The sequence below is a fragment of the Haliotis rufescens genome, unplaced genomic scaffold, assembly GCF_023055435.1.
Source record: "Haliotis rufescens isolate VD_foot unplaced genomic scaffold, xgHalRufe1.0.p SCAF_2, whole genome shotgun sequence".
Lineage (NCBI taxonomy): Eukaryota > Metazoa > Mollusca > Gastropoda > Lepetellida > Haliotidae > Haliotis > Haliotis rufescens.
Genome location: NW_025963890.1, coordinates 28,055,244 through 28,075,967, shown reverse-complemented (window position 1 = coordinate 28,075,967; position 20,724 = coordinate 28,055,244). Strand labels below are relative to the sequence as shown.

Genomic DNA, 20,724 nt, shown 5'->3' with positions numbered 1-20,724 from the left:
CTTACCGAGTGAACCCTCTTGGCTTAGCTATCGGGAAATACAGCAAAAGGAAACGTTTAATACTGGACCTGTCAACCCCTCACGACAAGGACGAGACACCAAGCCACAATAAGCTCATTGACAAAGAGTCCTGCTCTCTTACATACGTCACTATTGATCAGGCTATTACAAGAATTAAGACTGTATGTCAAGGTGCTAGCATGTGCAAGGCTGATATTACTGATGCGTTTAAACAGATCCCAGTGCATCCTAACTTCTGGCGATATTTTTGGCTTCAAATGGAACGAATCCTACTATTTCTACAAAAGGTTGGCATTTGGATGCCGGTCTAGTCCTGCCATCTTCGATACACTATCTCAAGCACTTGTTTGGATATTCACCACAAACTACAATGTGTCTTTCATGCTACACTTACTTGATGACTACTTGACCGTGGATTCACCAACTTACCCTGCTCAAACAACCATGGACAAACTTCTGCATGTTTTCAAGAGGCTGGACATTCCGCTAGCAGCCCACAAGACAGTAGGTCCCTTGACACTCATTGAATACCTGGGTATTGTGCTAGATTCGGTTTCCATGTCAATTCACCTTCCCCCAGATAAACTCCACAGAATTAGTGATATGCTATTGTCTTTCTCTATGAGAAAAATGTGTACCAAACAAGAACTGTTATCCCTCCTGGGTCACTTAAAATATGCGTGCCGCATTATTGTTCCCGGACGTTCGTTTGTTTCCTACTTGATCCTACTGTCAACGTCGGTCAAGAAACTACACTATCGGATCACATTGTCTCAACAGTGTCGAACAGACCTCACCATTTGGGAAATGTTTCTACGGCAGTGGAATGGCATTTCTTTTTTCCACGAGGATCGCGTCACGGCAGCCCCAGATCTTAAACTATACACTGATGCTGCTGCATCAGTGGGTTTTGGTGCCTTCTTCAATGGATCCTGGTTTGCTGAGACATGGATTGTGGATATTTTGCAAGGACCCAAGCTGACTCGCTCTATAGCTTTTCTGGAGTTATACCCCACTGTCGCAGCAACAGTCTCATGGGGTCATCAATGGAAAACAAAACGCATTCTCTTCCTGTGTGATAATCAGACTACTGTGCATGTGATTAATAAGGGACGTTCTAAATGCCCGCAGATAATGTCATTAATGTGCACACTTACTTGGCACTCCGCAAAAGGTAACTTTATTATTAGAGCTAAACATGTACCTGGGAAAACAATTGACATTGCTGACACTCTTTCCCGCTTTCAGATGAAGAAATTCCGTTCCTTGGCACCAACAGGGGCTCTACAAGCAACCAAGTGCCCTCCCAGCTCTCAAGTGATGTGGCCTTAACAAAGTCATCTTCGTAGCTTGTGGTGTGCAGCAGTCGGGCAACGCACACGTACCACTTACCCAACAGGATTTCAGTGTTATGTGAGTTTCCTCATAAAATTTGGTCTATTTGTGGGACTAGTGAATACTGCCAACTTTCCACCAGTTAACGAAGGCCTCCTACAATATTTCCTGGCATATTGTTTCGGAAATCTAAAGCTCTCGCAGGAATAAGGTTCACGTTCCTGGAAGCTTGTATCCAAACTTTATTCGATCACATCAACCTTGGATCTCTCAATAGACTACAAACCTTATTAAAGGATACAAACGACTGAAATCACCTAACAGGAGAATTAGACTACCAATTACGTATGATGTGCTCTGTACAATCGTTGAGTGTTTACGGTCCGGCATCCTCGGACCCTATAATGACATGGTAATGGAAACTGTGTATTACAGCCTTCTTTGGTTTCCTCAGATGTGGCGAATTTACTTGCAATGGTGTGTTTGACTCAAACATTAATCTGTGTATTAAGGATCTATATTTGACAACTTTAAACAGTGCTGCTATCTCAAGCTTAAAGCTTCCAAGACAGATCCGTTCCATCAAGGAGTGACTATTTCCCTATATGCTACCTCCAAGTGGTTGTGTCCATTTATATGTCTGAAACGTCTTGTCACTATCAGACGTCAATGTATGGCGAGTATACACGACCCCCTTTTCGATGACGGTGCATTCATTCCAGTGGGCGATCTTTTTGTTCCAAAGGGCAATAACTCTCCTTTTGAAATGATATAAGCGACGGTCCACCCTGTCGCTTCCGGTCTGGTTCCCGGATCAATGCGCGCTGCGACAACTAGTGACATGTAGAGACGGAGCCAAGCAGAAGACTTACCCTGTTGCACCTTCCTTCAAAAACGGTCGTTTGTAACTGAATTTGTTTAACTAGAAGATATTTTGGAGTGATTATTAGTTTATAATATCAACATTTGGTGAGTCTTCAACTACAAGACGAGTTGTCACTATGGAAGATAGCGGGAAAAACGTCATGAAAAACAGTATATTGCCACGGTATTTTCTACGTCAGAAAACAGTGAGGCATTCTGTCAGTCTGGGCTAACATATTGCATCGATGAAATAATGCAGACTTATTTTATTTATCAGCCTTTGTGTTATTTCCCACCACAATTCGAAGCATTCAAATCTCAACAAGTACCACCATGGACTTCAATTTAATAAAATTAGTGATACGCCTACATTTGCAGCACACAGGCATCTTTGACAGGCCTTTACCAATGATCTATAAAGTAAGTATACATCTGTGCCTTAACAAATATTTTAAGAAGAAATAACGTTCAAAATAATAAAACAACTGATTTTAAATGTTACTTTTTATATCAAAATTAAAGTTGCATCTGAATATTTAAATTTATATTATTTTTTTAGAAATATGCCAAATAAAAGTCTACCATACATCTATTAAGCACTCAGTTACTCTGACAGTTGCAATATACATATTAGTCATCATACTTTGAAATAAGAGATTTACCCATATTATTCTGCTCCTTATAACATGTGTCCCACCATTAAGTGCTCTGAGTCATCATCATAGGTGTTAATTAATTTATTAATTCTTCATTTCTTACAGAATTCTGATACTCATGCTCTTATAATAGTAGTAAATTACAGAGATTTGTCCCAACAAACAACAAATCATACTGACTACCCCACAAAATCTGTATGATACATAAATAGATGTAAATCATAGTTTTATCTTCTTGTTTTAGTAACATTATAGTTATTTAAATGTTGACAAATTATTTCCCATACAAACCCACACACTATCCTGCTGTAGCTATGTATCCTGATTTTCATTCAAAATTACTTCAAGATACCTGTATATAAAGTATATTTTGTAGATATATTATTATCACATAGCAAATATGAATTAAGAAAGTTTATCATCAAATCTTCTGATTGTTAAATAAATGCAAATTGAACCCCACAATCATTCCATGTAGATAAATGGATTTATTTATGTTATTTGTTTTTACATATAACAGATTATACTTACATATGTTAAAGTCAGTGTCTATAATCAGGCCCAATATGTATATTGACTGAAAATTTCAGTCAATATATATATTGACTGATTCACTCAGGCAAGGTTTATTTTTCTTAAATTTTCATTCATTTATTATTGCCTGAAAAATAGGACTGGATTTTAGACAGACTGACTGAAATGAATTAGACTGCATAATTTAATCTCCTCGTTTTAATTTGGATCTATTTTGATCTTATGAAGTTTAAAGTAACTTATGTAAGAAATTAAAAATGTTTTCACAATGACATTGATTGATTCTCCAAACATGAAAGAATACCAGAGTCCTTTTTTTATGTTACTTATCTTTATTGGCATAATATTCAGTTCAGAAACAGATGACTGCTAAAAAGTCATGCACCTGTAATCAAATACTAGTACACATGCACAAGTATGCCAAGATATTAAATAAAATAATAAGTGTCATTGTGCAATGCAGATATCTGTTGGTGTGAAGAGAAAAAAGAATAACATTAATAATTTGTTTATGTTGGAATTTGAAACATCAGTTTAGAACAAGGAAACATAAAAAGCAAGGCCTAATGAAGTTAAGAATGAGCTTTATCTGTGTTACGATCATATGATTATTGTCAATGCAAACTGGATGTAGACACTGCAATTAGTATGAATGTTGTTTTATTTCATAAAAATTGTAGTTGGTACAAATACTCTTGAATATGTATTTTAACTAATAAAATAGGGTCCTCAGTGTCTGAAAAATATTTTTTTTCTATTTTGTAAAATTTAAAAAAGGGAAAAATAATATATATCTTTCATTGATCATATTGAAATATAATCATTGTAGTATTTAGCAACAAACAGCCTCCATTCATACATAAAATCCTTTTATACAACATGCATCAATTAACCCTTAAATATCTGATTTTCAATGATTTCCATTTCCTTTATTTTAACATTGTATTTTGATATCGCATTGATGACATAATTTTACAGTGCCCGTTTCTCTTACAATCTCTTGAAAACATTTCTCATTGCTGTCAGTTATAGATCAGACAAATACTTACATGTGTTGCTGTCAATATTCACAACATTGAGGCAACGGGCAACTTTACGTTGCATAAGACCTTCACATTTCGCGTACCGCTGTACAAACTGAAATACATGCATATGATGTAGCCTTCTCGGCGATATTACAACGTAGATATAGGAACGTATACAAAATCTGCTTAATTTTTAAAAGTGTGATATTCATACATCAAGGGCAACACTTTCAGTACCGATTGCAAAACGTCAACAAAGTGACCTGGAATGAACGATCAGCTAATCTCAACGCATCGCATGGAACGCCTATCTAGTGGTTAACTTACAATATATTCAGTCGTGGTCATCCCTGATGTATCATTAAACCAAGGAACATTTATTTCCAAGCATGACAAAAGATAAATCATTGTTTAGGCGAAAAGATATCCTGTCCACACACAAGCGTGACCGTTGCCGATAGAAGTGAAGGTTATACTAGTTAACTGTCTATAGGCGTCATAGTAACATGTAGTGCTCGTATTGCGCATACCACATGCGCCGTCAGTTTAAGGTTGGACCGTCCGGGTCAGCGCACCTAGCGGATTAGTGAAGGGAAGATAAATTGAAAAAGATCGCCCATTACACGAACTGTTTACCTGTCTTGGCTCAACATCACCCTTCGCCGAGCAGGCCTGTGTCCCGATAAGTATTCAGGTCATTCCTTCCACATTGTAGCTGCAACTACAGCGGCCCAAGCCCGCTTTGAAGACCACCTGATCAAGACCCTCGGCAGATGGCAGTCAGACTGTTTCACTAGGTACATACATACGCCAGATCTCGAGGTCTGTCATGCCCAGCAAGCAATGTGCAGTTAGCGGTGTGTGTGAGATGCAATCTTCAGCCCAGGACAATGACTATGTTCCGCGTGAAGTGGGGCAAGACAGTTGTTGTGCCTACACCAACGAACCGAACTTGTTGAGCCCTTGAACAATTGTGACTGAATGTATATAATCGGCTGCACCGATTGGTCACTTCGTAAATTAGACTAATAGGTCTCTACAGACGAGCTAATCCACCCTCCGAAAGGGACTCAATCTGGGAAAATTCGAACACGTAATACCACGTAAATGTTCAATGATTTATTCTGTATATACACTTGTAACCCAAGTAGTATAACTGTTTATTATCTGCGTGAACTGGAGAGAGACAGCTGTTGAGCCAATACCAACGGACCAAACTTGTGGAGCCCTTGTACGTCTGTGACTGAAATGTCACGAAGTTAGTGGGACACAAACACAGTATCAGACTTCTAAAAGCACCCTTCCATGATGGTTGAAAGGGTGCAGTTATTGTGTAGATCCATCGTAGAAGCAGCCGCACGAGTCTTGGATGAATGTATACACTCGAAAGATGATGGAGCTGAGCCAGAAGGATAGCGTCGTAAGAGAAATTTCCGATGTAGATGCGGTTGACAACAGGATGAAAAGCCTCTCCCAGGAACGTCTGTGGAGGCGAGATGCATCGAGATATAATCGAAGCACCCGAACCAACCACAGGGAGAACTCTTCATGGTCATTTGATCCCGAAATAGATGAGAGTGGGGGGATCGTAAACAGATGGTCTGGTTGTCTGGGAAGTAGGTTCTTTGCCATGAAATCCCAACGAAGACCAAGGAATGCTCTGCCACTTCAGGATCTGTCAAACTGGACCCTAGTGACATCAATAGCATGAACTTCGCTAACACATGCAGCAGTGGCCAAAGCAAACAGAAAGACGGTTTTCAGCGTGACTGTCTCAAAGTCCTTCTCCGCCAGTGGTTCGTAATCACAGGGTAACTTTCAGGTCTCAGAAAGGAGGCCTAAAACGGGCGGCTTGGTCGGCTAATTTGTAGGAACAGATGAGCAATGGTAGCTCCGTAACCGTGGAAACCTTTGCACTGGAAGTGGTGGCAATGACGGAGTTGATAGCCGTGAGGTTGGATGCCTTAAGTTTCTGGGTCGAACACAGGTGATGTAAATATTTGGCGAGGCCGAAGTAGGAGTGGAAATATCATGAGCACGACAATAAGTCTCAAGGGCAGTCAATGTGGCATCACAAAGGCACCTGTCGGGAGGAAAGGCGTAGACATTGAGACCTTTCCACGAAATCGCCAATTCATCATGCTCCCAAGCAAGAGGATAGGTGAGTGTTGAAGCAGGTGGCGAAGAGGTCTACTTTCAAGGCCCGAAAAAGCGTGCGTATCCATTGGAACGATGTTAGATGAAGAGTGAGTGAGTGTGAGTGAGGTTTTACGCCGCTTTTAGCAATATTCCAGCAATATCACGGCGGGGGACACCAGAAATGGGCTTCACACATTGTACCCATGTCGGGAATCGAACCCAGGGCTTCAGCGTGACGAGCTAACGCTTTAACCACTAGGCTACCCGACCGCCCCGTTAGATGAAGAGACCACTCGGGACTCGGTTCCCAAGTCGGTACAGTGAGTTTGCTGTGAAGTTGGATATGCCTGGAATATGCTGAGCGCAGATATGGATGTGGAGGGAGTCGATGAGACGAAAGAACTCCAGAGCGAGTGAGATTAGGGACATTGACTTCGTGGACCCCTTTCTGTTGATGTACCACACGACCGCTGTGTTGTCGGATTGGATTGGATGTTTGAGTGCCAACGGCAAAAGTTGTTGAATCTTCACCCACTGGTCGTGCAGGACACACATCATACTTTGCTGAGTGTCAAACAGGGCTCCCATGAATTGGAGATGTTGGGTGGGAATGAATTCCGCCTTTGTACGTTGATTAGCCAGCATGAAGTCAAGTTGTAGATGGAGGAAATCGGTATCTGCATGAACTTGAATACAGTCGTCGAGAAAAGAATTGAACACAATTGACGGGCCGAGTAAGGCAGGTAAAAAGCCACGGGGCCAAAGAAGCACCTTCCATTGGTAGTGGCGACCTTGAAAAATAAACCAGAGGAAGTGATGGTGCTCCCATTGGATAGGAACATGCAAATAAGTGTCTTGGAGGTTGAGACTGACCATAAAATCACCAGGATGAATGAGAGTGCGAAAGGGTCTGCAAGAATGGTCCAATTGCTTCCAAATAGCCCCAGTCTTCTGCCTACTGTTGGGCTGTAACGGGAACGGCTGGATGCGGAAGTTCCCAGTGACCTCTCCCACGTACGTGAAAGGGATTAGGAGATGAGAGAAGTTCACGAAGATCTCGCTCGGCAGGAATGAATTTGGGGACAGTTTCGATCTTTCCTTTCCTGATCTTGTTGAATTGTCTCTTCTGGGGACGCAAAAGGTCCACAGGGACCTGGAGACTGGAGTCTCTTTGAACATCCTGAGCAAGGGTCACATCTGCAAATAAGGAGAGGGAAGACCAAGGTTGTTGATAAAGTTTAGCCTAGAACTGATCGTCCCAGTGAGAGTTGAAGTACACCACGGCAACGAAGAGCTGTCATGGAGCCAGAAGGGTTAGAGAGGTGGATCAGGATCTGCGTGAGTTTATCCTGTATAAGGAGTATAATTCCTCGAATAAAGGTGTTCTCTTGGAAATGAGTGGAGAAAGCTGACAAAATCGTAGACACTAGAGGGAGTGTATGGCAAACTGTACTATCCATGTGTGTTAGGTCTCGATCTTCAACCACATAAGATGATGTAGAGCGCTTCTGAGACAGTAGATATTTCCCTATCAAAATCCGGGGAGGTCAATGTTGCAGTCATGCAATGAGTGCCTGTATCTTCAAGAACAAAGCTGGGTACACGGAGTTGATCATGCACACGACGAAAAGACACAAAAGCCGTTTCCAGGTTAGAGTTAATGTTCAGTAAGACTAATCTGGAGGGAACTGCGAACCCAGTGAATCGATCCGCAGCCAAAGTCATACGCTGTAACTGTAATTTGTCAGTGATCCAATGAAGGACCGATTTAGGTTCACGGGCTCGAAACTGTCGACCGAGAAGGTAGGCAACAAGTCAAGAACACCTGGTGGGTGAGGGTTGTCAGTTGGTTGAACCTGCAGACAAGGGTCACCCGAAGCAGACGCCGAACCAGACGATCCAGGAGGCAACCTGAACCGGAACCACATCGACAGGCTGAGAAGTCAACGGAGGGTCTGAACGTTGAAGTAAGACAGTAGAAATGGCTTTCATGAGTGAGTCAAACAATCGTTCTGAACTCTGTTGTTGATCCCAATGATCCAAAATCGTGGGTATAATAGGTAGACAAGGATCCGGAGGAGCCCATATAGAGGAAATACGATCCTTCGATCAGTGAACAGAATGAGATCGGCTTCGGGAATGGCTCTGATGTTCGCGTTTTCTATGTGTTGACGAACGACGATCCTTAGATTTAGGAGGAGGTCGAGGGTTGTCGTCACACAAACGTTGTTCCATAGAGCCGGTAATATAGCAATAGTCGGGAAACCTTCTGTAAGGGTATCCAGGTTCTGGTTGTAAGAGTCACGATAAACCGGGGAATCATCCTACCTGTTGAAGTAAGGAATGCAAAGTGTGAGATAGGATAAGTTTAAAAATGAATAGTTTCAGATACAATTCATTCGATCATTGTATACACACAAAGCCAGATTTGTGTGAGGTAGCTAAATACATTTATATGAGGAACCGTACAAGGTATTGAGCAACAATGTTGTGGAGAGAACACTTGGTGATTGTAGTCATCTCAGTTATCGGTACATGGGTGAAGGTCAGCTGCCATCAATAACGCGTATGTCCCCCGTTGGAATCGATAGCGGCCTGACATCTGCAAATCACATCCTGGGGAATGGTAGTGCACTCGGCCTGCAACGCAAACGCAAACGCCAACTGTTGCAACGTCTGGGGTTGTGGTTGACATCAGCGTAGCCGTCTATCCAATTTATCCCACAGGTACTCTATTGGGTTCAACTCCGGGGATCTGGAGTGCCAGGGGAGAACGTCAACATTGTTGTTGTGTAGACAGGCTCTTGTGGTCCGTGCTGTATGTGGTCAAGCGTTGTCCTGCTGAAATACATCATTGCCGTTGGCTGCAATTTGGAGCATGTGTGGTGGGAGAATTTTAGTTGATATATTGTTGAGCCATAAGATTGCCCTGGATATGGACCAAACATGTCCTGCCATTATGGGAGATATATCTGCCGAAATCATAACGCTACAGCCACCAAACCTGCCCACTTCCTGTACACAGCGTAACGTTCTCCCTGACGTCTTCCATCCCCTTGACGGAGGAGAAATCTTGATTTGTCGCTGAACCAGACATCTCTCCATCACAGTTGAGGCCATACCCTGTGTTGACGACACCAATGCAGTCATTGTTGATGATGTTGTCCATTCAATAAGACGCGTTGAACAGGACAGCTTGCTCATAGACCTGCTGCCCCTTAAACGGTTTTGTACGGTTTGGTCGGAGATTCTGCACAGTCCAGGTATTTCGGGTGCAGTTGAGGTGGCTGTGGTTGTCCTTTCAAGTAGGTGTCACAGTTGGATGTACCTATCTTGATGGGGATGGTTACTTTTGGTTGTCCCAACCTTGGCCGATCACGTGTTGACCCATGCTGTTGAGACCGATCCCATAGCCTTGTGATGGTGCTGGGCACTACATTGAAAACCCTGGCTTCAGCTGATCAGGATTCCCCTGCCTGCAAGCGTACTATGACGTTGTTTCTTGGCACAGATGTTAATCCTGGAATGTTGTTGAACTGTCACTGTTGGAATGATGCAGATGCCAGGCAATCAAAAACCCTGCACTTTAATTCTGTTCATAGTGCTGCTGCACGTGCAGTGTGTGCAGCTCCATGACCCTTTTGTTAAGGCACTCGGTGCGTTTTTCTGAATCATACGTGTTTCCAGACTAATGGTTTGCATGTCCTTGGCCAAAAATATCCATATTGCTTTTCTTTTTTTGAAGAGTATACTATCGAGATTTTACAACCGAATCACGATAGATTATTAGAAAATGTGTGTAGAACTAATTGCTATTTCCGGCTTAGTTTACAACAAATTACACGTGGCAATCTCTATTTCTCTATAATAAACCAATGCCAAGCAGAACAGAAAATACAATTTAAATTGTAACTCATCATGTCTGGTGATAATTTCTCTCAAATTTTACATTTTTGTTTACCAAGTTTGTCATCAACTCCCGCCGTGATATTGCTGGAATATTGCTAAAAGCGGCGTAAAACCAAACTCACTCGCTGTTATCAACTGTTCATTTACCAGAATTCTCTAAAGGGATACGATGTAGTTATTGTGCATGATATGATGTTGACAGATAGCTTCACCCTTTAAAGTCATGTGTGCATTAATCAACAACAAAAACATGTCAGTCTGGCACTAGCTCTTTATTGAATATCCTTAGTTATGATATACGGCATCTCATTCTTCAATTCTCAGATAGGTGTCGCTTCACACAGCGCAGCAAGAATAGTGCCGAAACACAAGTCAAACCAGTGAAGATTTTAGCCCATTATAAGCAAATTTTGAACCTACATAGAAAATGTCACTCCATATTTCAATACTTTCAGGGGACACGGGTGGTCCAGTCGTCTAAGGCACCGCGATTTGCTGTGCAGAGCGGTGTCCCTTGGGCTCGCCAGAAACTTATGATTGTGGTTTCGAATCCCAGTTCGCCCCAATTAAGTTTCTAGGTTTGTCAACACCATACCAATGCTCTTGGGTTTCACTGAAGTGGTAAACCTCTGAGACCTGAATCACTCCGGGCTTTCCTCCCACATTAGGCTGACACACCATGATATAACTGGAACAATGTTAAAAGCGGCGTTTAACCCAACTCACTCACATTCAATACTTTCAAACTTGGATTGTTGAGTGAGTATGGTTTTACTCGCCTTTTAGCAATATCACGGCAGGGGACACCAGAAATGGGCTTCAGACATTGTACCCATGTCGGGAATCGAACCTGGGTCTTCGGCATGACAAGCGAACGCGTTAACCACTAAGCTACCTGACCGCCCCCGGAGTGTTGAAGAGATAGGGTGGATATATCAGATATAAGAACTGATTTTCAACTCAGTCTTGTTAGGTATCTCTTTGATGAGCTTGCAAACTTTCATTCATGTAACTTTAGTAGTTTCTGATAAAACTTGTCCCCATTTCAGATACTATCCACAAAGTTGAAAAGCACGGAGCAGGGGACATAAATCTGTAAAAAATGAATTTATGACAACCAATTAAGATCTCAACAAGTAAAATCAGTAGTTTCAAAAGTTTTTGAGAAAATTTGTCCCCATTGAGAAACGGATGGATGGACAGACAGACTCCATTCCCATAACCCTCACCCCACTTCGTGGCAGGGAATAAAAACTATTCTACACACTGAGCCCTGAGCACAGTCACAAATTGAAACAGTCCAGTAGTCCCACAATTTGGCCAATTTTGGTGGGAATAAAGTCTGTCACTCGAGGCTCACATGCTGGGCAGAAAGCCAAGGCTTCCATGACCATTGTCTCTGAAGCTGTCTTCATTTGACTTTTCTGAGAACCTCTTATACAAGACAGCATTTGCTTTTGGCTTGAACTCAATCGAAAGTATCTTCATTAGCAGTAGTTCTGTGTGTAAGTTTCCACAGTCAGGTTATTGTCAACCTGCATGCATGCACTCAGGTTCATATCAGACTTTCCTTCCACTATTTTATCACTGATGAGGTAATTATGAAAATCCCTATAATCACAATGTTTTGCCAGAATGTGTAGTTCTATTATGTAAGAATCAACAGTCTCACCTTCCTTTTGTGTATGCCTGTTTAGACTGCACTTTCATAAATCATATTTTTGCTTGAAATGAAGCGACTTGTCAGTTTCTCCACATCCCCTAAGGAAGGTAACTCCCAGTTACAATTCTCTCGGGTCTACCACTACCGTATTTGGTGCAATAAGCGCCCCGCTCTAATAAGCACCCACGACGAGATTTGCTGATATTGGCTAGTGAACAATCCCAATTAGCACCGCTTCATTCCCATATTCACGTATAATACGCACCTTTATTATTGGCAATTGAATTCTGGAAACATATATCGGTCGTACATAAACATTTCAGGCTGTCAGCATAAACCACGAAATTTATCTTTCAACTCTGTTTTTTTCACCAAAATTATATTCTAATAAGAGCCCCTTAATTCTAATCTTGAGAGCGCCCTGGGCGCTTATTATGCGAATACGGTAATCCTTTTGTTATATCTCTATACATTATAATCCTACAAACAAACACCTGCAAACATGTTTACACTAATACTACCATAAGCATTGAAAACACAAGGTGGACAATAGTTATATGTGGCCATTTTATGGATCAATGTGTAAATTTGGCATATATTAGGCCTAAAAGTGTTTCCTTGTGTCACTACTTCTTATCTCATGAGATCACATAAATATCAAAGAAAACAACAAGGTATACAGTCAGTTGAGTTAACTATCATGTGCAATGTGTAATGATAATACTCACAATTAGCAAATTAAAATGTTGTCCAATAAGCTGTATCCCCATTACAAGCGTCATATTAGCTGCCAGCAAAGTAAGTAGATACAGGAACCATATGCTGTGTTTGACATAGAAAGTATCCTGAAAGGAAAAATTTGCGATAGATAGACAGACAGACAGATAGTATGACATCATAGTGCACTCTAACATAGTATGATGACATAGTGCACTCTAACATAGTATGATGTCATAGTGCACTCTAACATAGTATGACGTCATAGTGCAATCTAAATTTGTGACGTCACATTAAGACGCATAACATTGTATGGGGCAGGCGTGCGACACATACAGAAATCAGTACTGTAGTGGCTGTAAAATGTAAAGTAATTGTATAAAATAATTCAATTATTGCAGGCCATTTAATTTTGGTTTGAAGGTATTATATAAAATAACTTTCTTTTATCTTTCTCAGGTCATCATTTTCACATATGTAAAACGAGAATATCACAAAATTTGGTGTTTTATTACCAGCACAATGATCAATGTGTTGACTGAGTGGGATATACCAGCAAGAGGGGCCCTTATTTGTTGTCGGTGGACTCTCACTCTCGCTCTTAGGGTGTCCCCTGTCTGTCCAATGTATTCAGCTTTGCATCCAGCACATTGTATGACACAAATCAAGTTTTTCGAAGCACAATTCATATTTGCACGGACATAGAAAGTTTTTCCGTCATTGAATGTAAAAGAACAACATTGTTAAACACGAGGGCAAGTACCACAGTTAGGTCTGTTTCACTTTTGTGCTGTTTTACATTCTTGTTTTCCTTTTAAGAAAGAAGCCCCAGTAAGAATCTGTTTCCATTTTGGCTCTGACTTTAAATAAGTTTATTTAGTGACATTTTATCTACCAAACCGAACATTTCCAAATATTTCTGGGTTTGGGGGATTAAAGGTTGTAACAAATGGGAGAACACTCTTGTTTATCTATAGGTTTTAAAAGATCACAACGGTTTTGTGATTTAGCCTTGTTTATTGCGTCTCCTACCATTTTTCTAGGGTTGTTTATAGTGACTCCCTCAGTTCATCGAGTCTATATTGTGCACGATCTGAATTATATACTGTCGTGCAGATTCTACGTGCTATTGAGTAAGGGACATTGTTTTTAGTGTGACGGGGGTGACAGGAATTGTAATTAAGGTATTGTTTGGGAACAGTTGGTTTGTAATATACATCTGTTTCAATGTTATTGTTTGAAATTATAACCATTACATCTAGAAACGATAGATTTTTATCGCTCATCTCTAAAGTAAAGGTAAAAACTTGGATGGAGTGTCTGTAAAATATCTATCAAACACTAGATCGTCTTCATTCCGATTCCACAGAACAAAACAATCATCTAAAAATCTTTTCCACTTATCTTGAAATCCCTTTCCAAATTCAATGCTGAATATTCATCAATTTTTTAGTACAGTTTTGCCTCCAAATAACCAAGTAATGGAGTTGCATAAGTAGGGGCCATTTTGTCCCCATTGCTGTGCCTTAAACTTGTTTGTAAAAAGAACCATCAAAATTAAAAGTATTATTATTTAGAATAAACTTACTACTATCGATAATGAATTCTGAGATAATGTCTTCTCGGAATTCCGAACAGTGTTTATTTATCCAGTATTCAAAAGCTTCTATACTGAGATCATGTGGAATGTTTGAATATAAACTAACTACATCAAAACTGACAAACTTTGTACCATTTTCGAGTGAGGCAGAAATTTAGTTCAGAAAATCAGTGGTATCTCTTATGTAGCTCTTGACATGTTTAGTTATTGGTTTTAGCACTTTATTCATAAGGTCACTGATTCTGTGTTCGAGACATTTGGGTCATATCGTATATGTTAATCATTTACAGAAAGTATTTTGACGTAAGCAGAATTCAATATTTGACATTTTTCTTGGATCTGTGCACTTTGGGGCGGCCATGAAAATTCCTTTCTTTCGATTCAAAATTAAATAAATAATCCTCTTCGTTTTTAGTCAGGTATTGAGAGTTTGAAAATACTAATCTTTAAAGATTAAGTAATACAGATTTCTCCGAACTGTCTGAAAGGTTTCTGTAACTAGATTCATCTTTTAAAATATCTTATGAGAGTTCTTGGTAATAATTTTTGTAATGTTTGATTTACCTCTTTGAGGGTTTACAGTAAAGGGCACATCTTTGAGGCGGTTAATAACTTTGTCTAACACTTTGTTACTACCAGGTTTTGGAGTGAAGGTGCTTTTGTTTCTAACTAATGAAGTATCTTCATTATTGGCATCAATATCAAAATGATTCAGTGATCTCAATTCTCTACAACAATCAGACATATCTGTTTCTAGTTCATGTAAATCCTGTTTCATTTGAGTAGGGGTGAACTTCATACCTAATAGTAATACAGAAATTTCCTTCTCTGTCAGATCTACCCAAGACAAGTTGATAACTTTTGGTTCTATTGTTGAGCTTCCCCTCCCTGGGGGAACCCCGCTGTCACTAAAAAAGAACTATAGTCGTTTTTATTTAAGTGTTGATATCCATCTTCATCTCGATCTTGACCACGTCCTTGAGTTTGGAAATGTCCTCGCCTGTTATCACAGGTATGTCCTAAGCCCCGACGATTGTGGTTTGGATTTCTTCGGCGACCTTGGCTTTGCTGTCTCCCTTGGTTTGAAGATCTGTCTTCAGTGATGTTGATTGTTCAGGAGGGTCTTCGTCCTCAGAAAGTTGTGCTTCCTCTGAATGAACAGTTCTGTGTTCGAGGACCTCTGCAGGTTATTTTTACAGAATGTAACTGAGATGTTTTTTTCTGGGCCACATCAGCTTAGGATTTCCCCCAGTTCTTATATTTCTTATTTGGGGATTTTCTTCTTTTGAGTTGACTTTTAAGGCATAGTTTGTATGCCATTTCTTGTTTTTCTCTAGTCGCTTGTTAGAGATTTCTTCTTCAACCTGACATACTCTGTCCCATTCTTTCTTCAACAATTCAAGAACTTTTCCCTGTGTTGTTTTCACAAGTTCTTCAATAATTTCTGCATCCATTTCTTTGAATTTCAGTTAATGGGACTCCGCACGCAGTAGTAAAAGTTCAATTTCAGTTTTCATGGAGTCCATTGCACGCCATGCTCTAAGGACACGTTGTGTTTCGGATTCCCCCTTTATTGGCTTGATTTGGAATACATATATATACATATAAAAACAATAGTTATCATTATTAATAATTCTAAGAATACTACTTCTATTACATCATAACCATAAATCCTGAATTTTGGCTGCAATCACATTAAACTAAACTCAGATGTTCGACAGACATTCTCTTCAACTATACACAACTAGTTGTTCGAGCAATAGCACTATCAGAATACAGCTCTTCCATGTACAAAGTCTGGAAAATCCTCACATTTTTATCCTTGCCTTGATTAGATATGTATGGGAATGGTACTTTTAGCCATCGACTCAATACTTATGGGGTTCACTATTAGGATTAAGGATATTTCTGACAATTTCTGATGTGAAATTTGTACAATTTTGAATCTCCACCACCTAGGGATGAGTGAGTGAGTGAGTGAGTTGGGTTTAATGCCACTTTTAACAGTATTCCATTTATATTGACGGCTTAATGTGGGAGGAAAGCCCGAAGTGATTCAGGTCTTAGACGTTTACCACTTTCGGTGAAACCAACGAGCACAGGTATGGTGCTGACAAACCTAGAAGCATAATCGGGGCGAGCCGGGATTCGAACCCACAATCATAGGTTTCTGGCGTGCCCAAGGGACGCAACTCTGCACAGCGAATCGCGGTGCCTTAGACGACTGGGCCACCCGTGCTCCCCCACCTAGGGATGCTTCCAGTCAAATTTTGTTAATATGGCATAAGCTTATTTTGGTCCTTCGGACCCGATGAGCTAATAAAACTGTGCATCAATCTGGGGATTAGGACTCTTTCTCACTTAAGGATGATCCCATTCGCAAGAGACAGTTTGTCAAGATCTGGCCCAAGGTCTCAGAGATCACTGCACAAGCCTTTCTTCTTCTCCGGCCAGCCTCTCATAATGACCTCTGCGAGCATAGAGAGGGATGGGTCAAGGCTTGTCTCCTCCTTGACTTGAGTGATTCATTCTGTGAGGAACTGTATATGGCTAATCTATGTGGTCATACTTCTTAGAAAGTGTGTCAGTCAGGAGCATTCGTTTTGAAGAATTGTACCTGTTGGTTACATCAGTATTCTGTAGAGGTAGAAAAGCTTATAAATAATTTTTTTAGCATTTTGTCTCTGCTGTTTATTTGTAGAGAATGTTTGTTCATAGGCAAAATGATTACTGGGGAATATGCGAGGTCCTTTCTGGTAGTTTAAAAAGCATAAGTCTGTTACTATCACTTGTTACAATGTCGGAAGTTTAATTACAACAAGAAAGAAGTGAGCAAAGCTCACATACCCCCATTATCCCCGCTGGTCAACAACAAATAGTAAATAGTTTGTTAATTAATGAAATATTACATATTTCTAACTGATTTTAACTTCAATGTTTTAAAAACTAAGATTGAGTTCCAGTGACAACTGACCCTCCCCCCCACCCAAATCTCCCATGTTACCAGTGTTCACTATGAGGAAGTAGATCACCATGAACACCTTTGAATAAAAATTTGATTGAGGAGTTACATAAGAAGAATTATCAAAAGGACCAAAAATTGTTGATATAAAAACATAAAAAATGGAACAATATCATATACCATATATAGAACACTTTTTATAGCCAGACAGTGTAATTACATGCTTAATTTGCGTACTTCAGTATGGATTTCCGGTGTTACATGCTCACGGTAATGTCTTTCCATGGGGGAAAAACATCAAAACTCATTAATTCGTGTATAATGCGCACCCGCTTCTACACAGCTGTGTTTTTTGGAAAAAAAATGTGTGCACTATACTCAAGAAAATACGGTAAGAAAATCAATAAATTAATAATTTCCATCTAGCCTTAACAGATATGGTAAAGAATTCATAAATTCAAACTAACACAAAGCACAGATACTTTTGAGGATCTACATGAGTGGAAACAATTTTGGAAAATATATTAGCTATACAAAACCAGTCATCAAAATTTCTAAATTCCATCATGTTTCCATGAAAAGAGAAAACTTTCAGAATCTTATAAAAGATAAAAAAACAATCATAGTGGTTAATGTAGCAAGTTTGCTGAAGCTAGGATACATAATATTGTAAACATGGATCATACAAAAACTCTACCCAAAATTTATGTTTCACCATGATTGTTGAACCTATTCGACAGGTGCATAGTCAAAGTACACCCCCAAATGAAACTGGCAATAACTGTTTAATGAGTAGGCTTTGCGAATCATTTAAGTTACATGTGATATCTATAAATGCTCAGCTTGCAAAATATCAAAACTTTCAGTAGTTTCTTCACCTCAATAGGCACTTCACGTTTTCTGTAACCTGGTGAAAAGAACACATTCAAGTTCCTTCATTTCTAAAAAATGGCAACTTTCTGTATATTTCTTTTCACTCCACCCAGAAAGCTGAGACATATGGAACATGAGGACCTATACTTCCTGGATATTCAGAACCTCATCAAATGATCAAGGATGTCAGATCCAAGGCTGGGGATAATCTGCATATATTTAGAATTTTTGTACATCACATTGACTAATAGATGAAAAACTGCTGACCAAAGTTCAAGATGGCTCATTTGCCCCCAGGGACATGCATGAGTGTCACTGTTACACACACACCTGAGCATACTGCAACAAACCAGAAAAGTCCTGCCAGAATAATCACAAATTATTTTATTGGTGAGAACCCAGAAATAAATTGCATATGGTAGGATATTTTCCATGTACTTTTCTCCAAAAGAACAGAACTGCAAGAATTGTCAATGTACCTGTATGTGCCCTATTCCTTTATCAAACAATAACATTCTCTAATAATTATATGGCTAACTCACCAGCTTAAGTGCCTCCCTGGTTATTGTGATTAAACAAACAAAAATGTCTTGTCCCTTAGCAAAAAGAAATGGTTTTTCACCATTGATTTTCAATTAATTGTTCATTTATTTTCCATTTAAATGGCAAAATCATTGAAATACCATTTATTTATACTCGAAATTGTGGAGAACATCTAAACCATTTTTTAGGGTACCATTTAAATACCATTTATATTATAAATGGAGGTTTAATGGTAGTCTTAGGCCATTGAAATTCTATTTTTGAGATAAATGGAATTTAAATGTTCTACAAAATCAAATATAAATGGTAACAAAACCAACTCACCCTTTTTGTTTCATTTAAATACCATTTATTTCTCACACCATTTATTACTGAAGCATTTTTCAGAGAGGTTGAAGCATGCACAGTTAGTATGTTTATATACTGCAACATACATCATGTATGTGTGTAAATATTGGTATACATGGACATGGCTATATAAAGATGTACATGTACAATATGTAATATAAAGAGACCAATACTAGAAAACAACTGAGATAATAATGTATGCACATGTACCCTGTAATACATATGTTAATTATATATAACTTTCTGAAAATAATTGCAGATGGCATCAAATATTGCATTATTTAATCAGGGATAAATCTACCCCCGTGTCCCGCGTCTCTGACGCATTAAATTTGTTTATACGTGCGTCCTCAAGGGACGCAAGGTTTTCATGAAACACTAATGTCCTTTTTTGTGTGGAAAATCAATAACAACGTTTTTAACGAAGTTTTCTTTTGTCTAAATGCGTGCATAAACGAGATTTTGGTCAATCGATTTTCCATGGAAAGTCCCGGTCAAAAAATAACTTAATACGCATGTGCGACGTTTTTCTTTAAAACGCGATAGCTGATTGGTTGTCAATAAGCAAGTGACCAATCGTAAGCAAGCTTGTATATGACATCGGTTTCTGTTGTTGATCATTTCTCTAGCAGTTGACATGCCGCTAAAAAGGTAGCAAAGCTGTCACATTCTCAAAAAAAATTGTCATTGATGTTTGGTCAGAATGATACAATTGAGGCAAGCACAGCGAGTCTCAGTCAGCCAATGCTATTTCCGATGACAGATCATGACAGCCTGAAATGAGACTGAAGAAAAGTCTGTGCGTATTATACACGAGAGATATTTTTTATCAGGATTTAATTGCCCATAATTAGGGGTGCGTATTATACACGAGTGTGTATTATACACGAATAAATATGGTATATACGAAATGTAAAGCTTTGGGCGTGTTTGTTGTTGCTAATAAACTGTATTCAACCAGAAAATATTACGAGTGTTCACAATTCTTCAGTTCAACTTCACTGTTGATAGATAATACAAGATAACTAGATAAAACATGTAAATGAGTTAGTGGTATTAAATTATAATCTGACATGAAATGTATTTTAATATCCATCCATGATTAAAAATTATGTCTCACAGTTGAGACTGATGTTATTTATTCATCCTGTATTAGTGTCACTGTAAATTGTTTCATGAGCTGTGAAGTAATTAAAGATTGTGAAAAAATATAACCAACAAACTTTGTTTTTCATTCATATATCCTTTATTTCTCTGTAGTACAATCAGCTGAGAACATTAATTAGCACTTGTTAACTTAAACTAAAGACATATAATATTTAAAAGATACTTAGCTTTAAGTGTAACATTAAAGTGAACACTTTAAGTTTCATTAATCATACAATAAAACATTTGACTCTCAAAAAATATTTTTGACTCCCAAAAATTCATAGGCTGAGTCAAGGTGACTCTCAGATATTGGAGTCTACGGGGAACCCTGCCTAACCCAAACCTAGCTATTTAATTTGTAACTACTGACACACTAGGCGGGTCGG

At 39.3% G+C, this 20,724-nt stretch overlaps 1 protein-coding gene across 5 annotated transcripts in view; it reads right to left on the bottom strand.

Moving 5' to 3' along the window:
- LOC124110922 (palmitoyltransferase ZDHHC21-like) overlaps positions 1 to 20,724 on the bottom strand; it is a 308,157-nt gene that overhangs the window by 139,140 nt on the left and 148,293 nt on the right. For all 5 annotated transcript variants that reach the window (XM_046470402.1, XM_048399806.1, XM_046470404.1 and 2 more), the window contains one exon: positions 12,875 to 12,991. In XM_046470402.1, the coding sequence (XP_046326358.1) occupies positions 12,875 to 12,991 (117 nt within the window). The remainder of the gene's footprint in view (positions 1 to 12,874; positions 12,992 to 20,724) is intronic.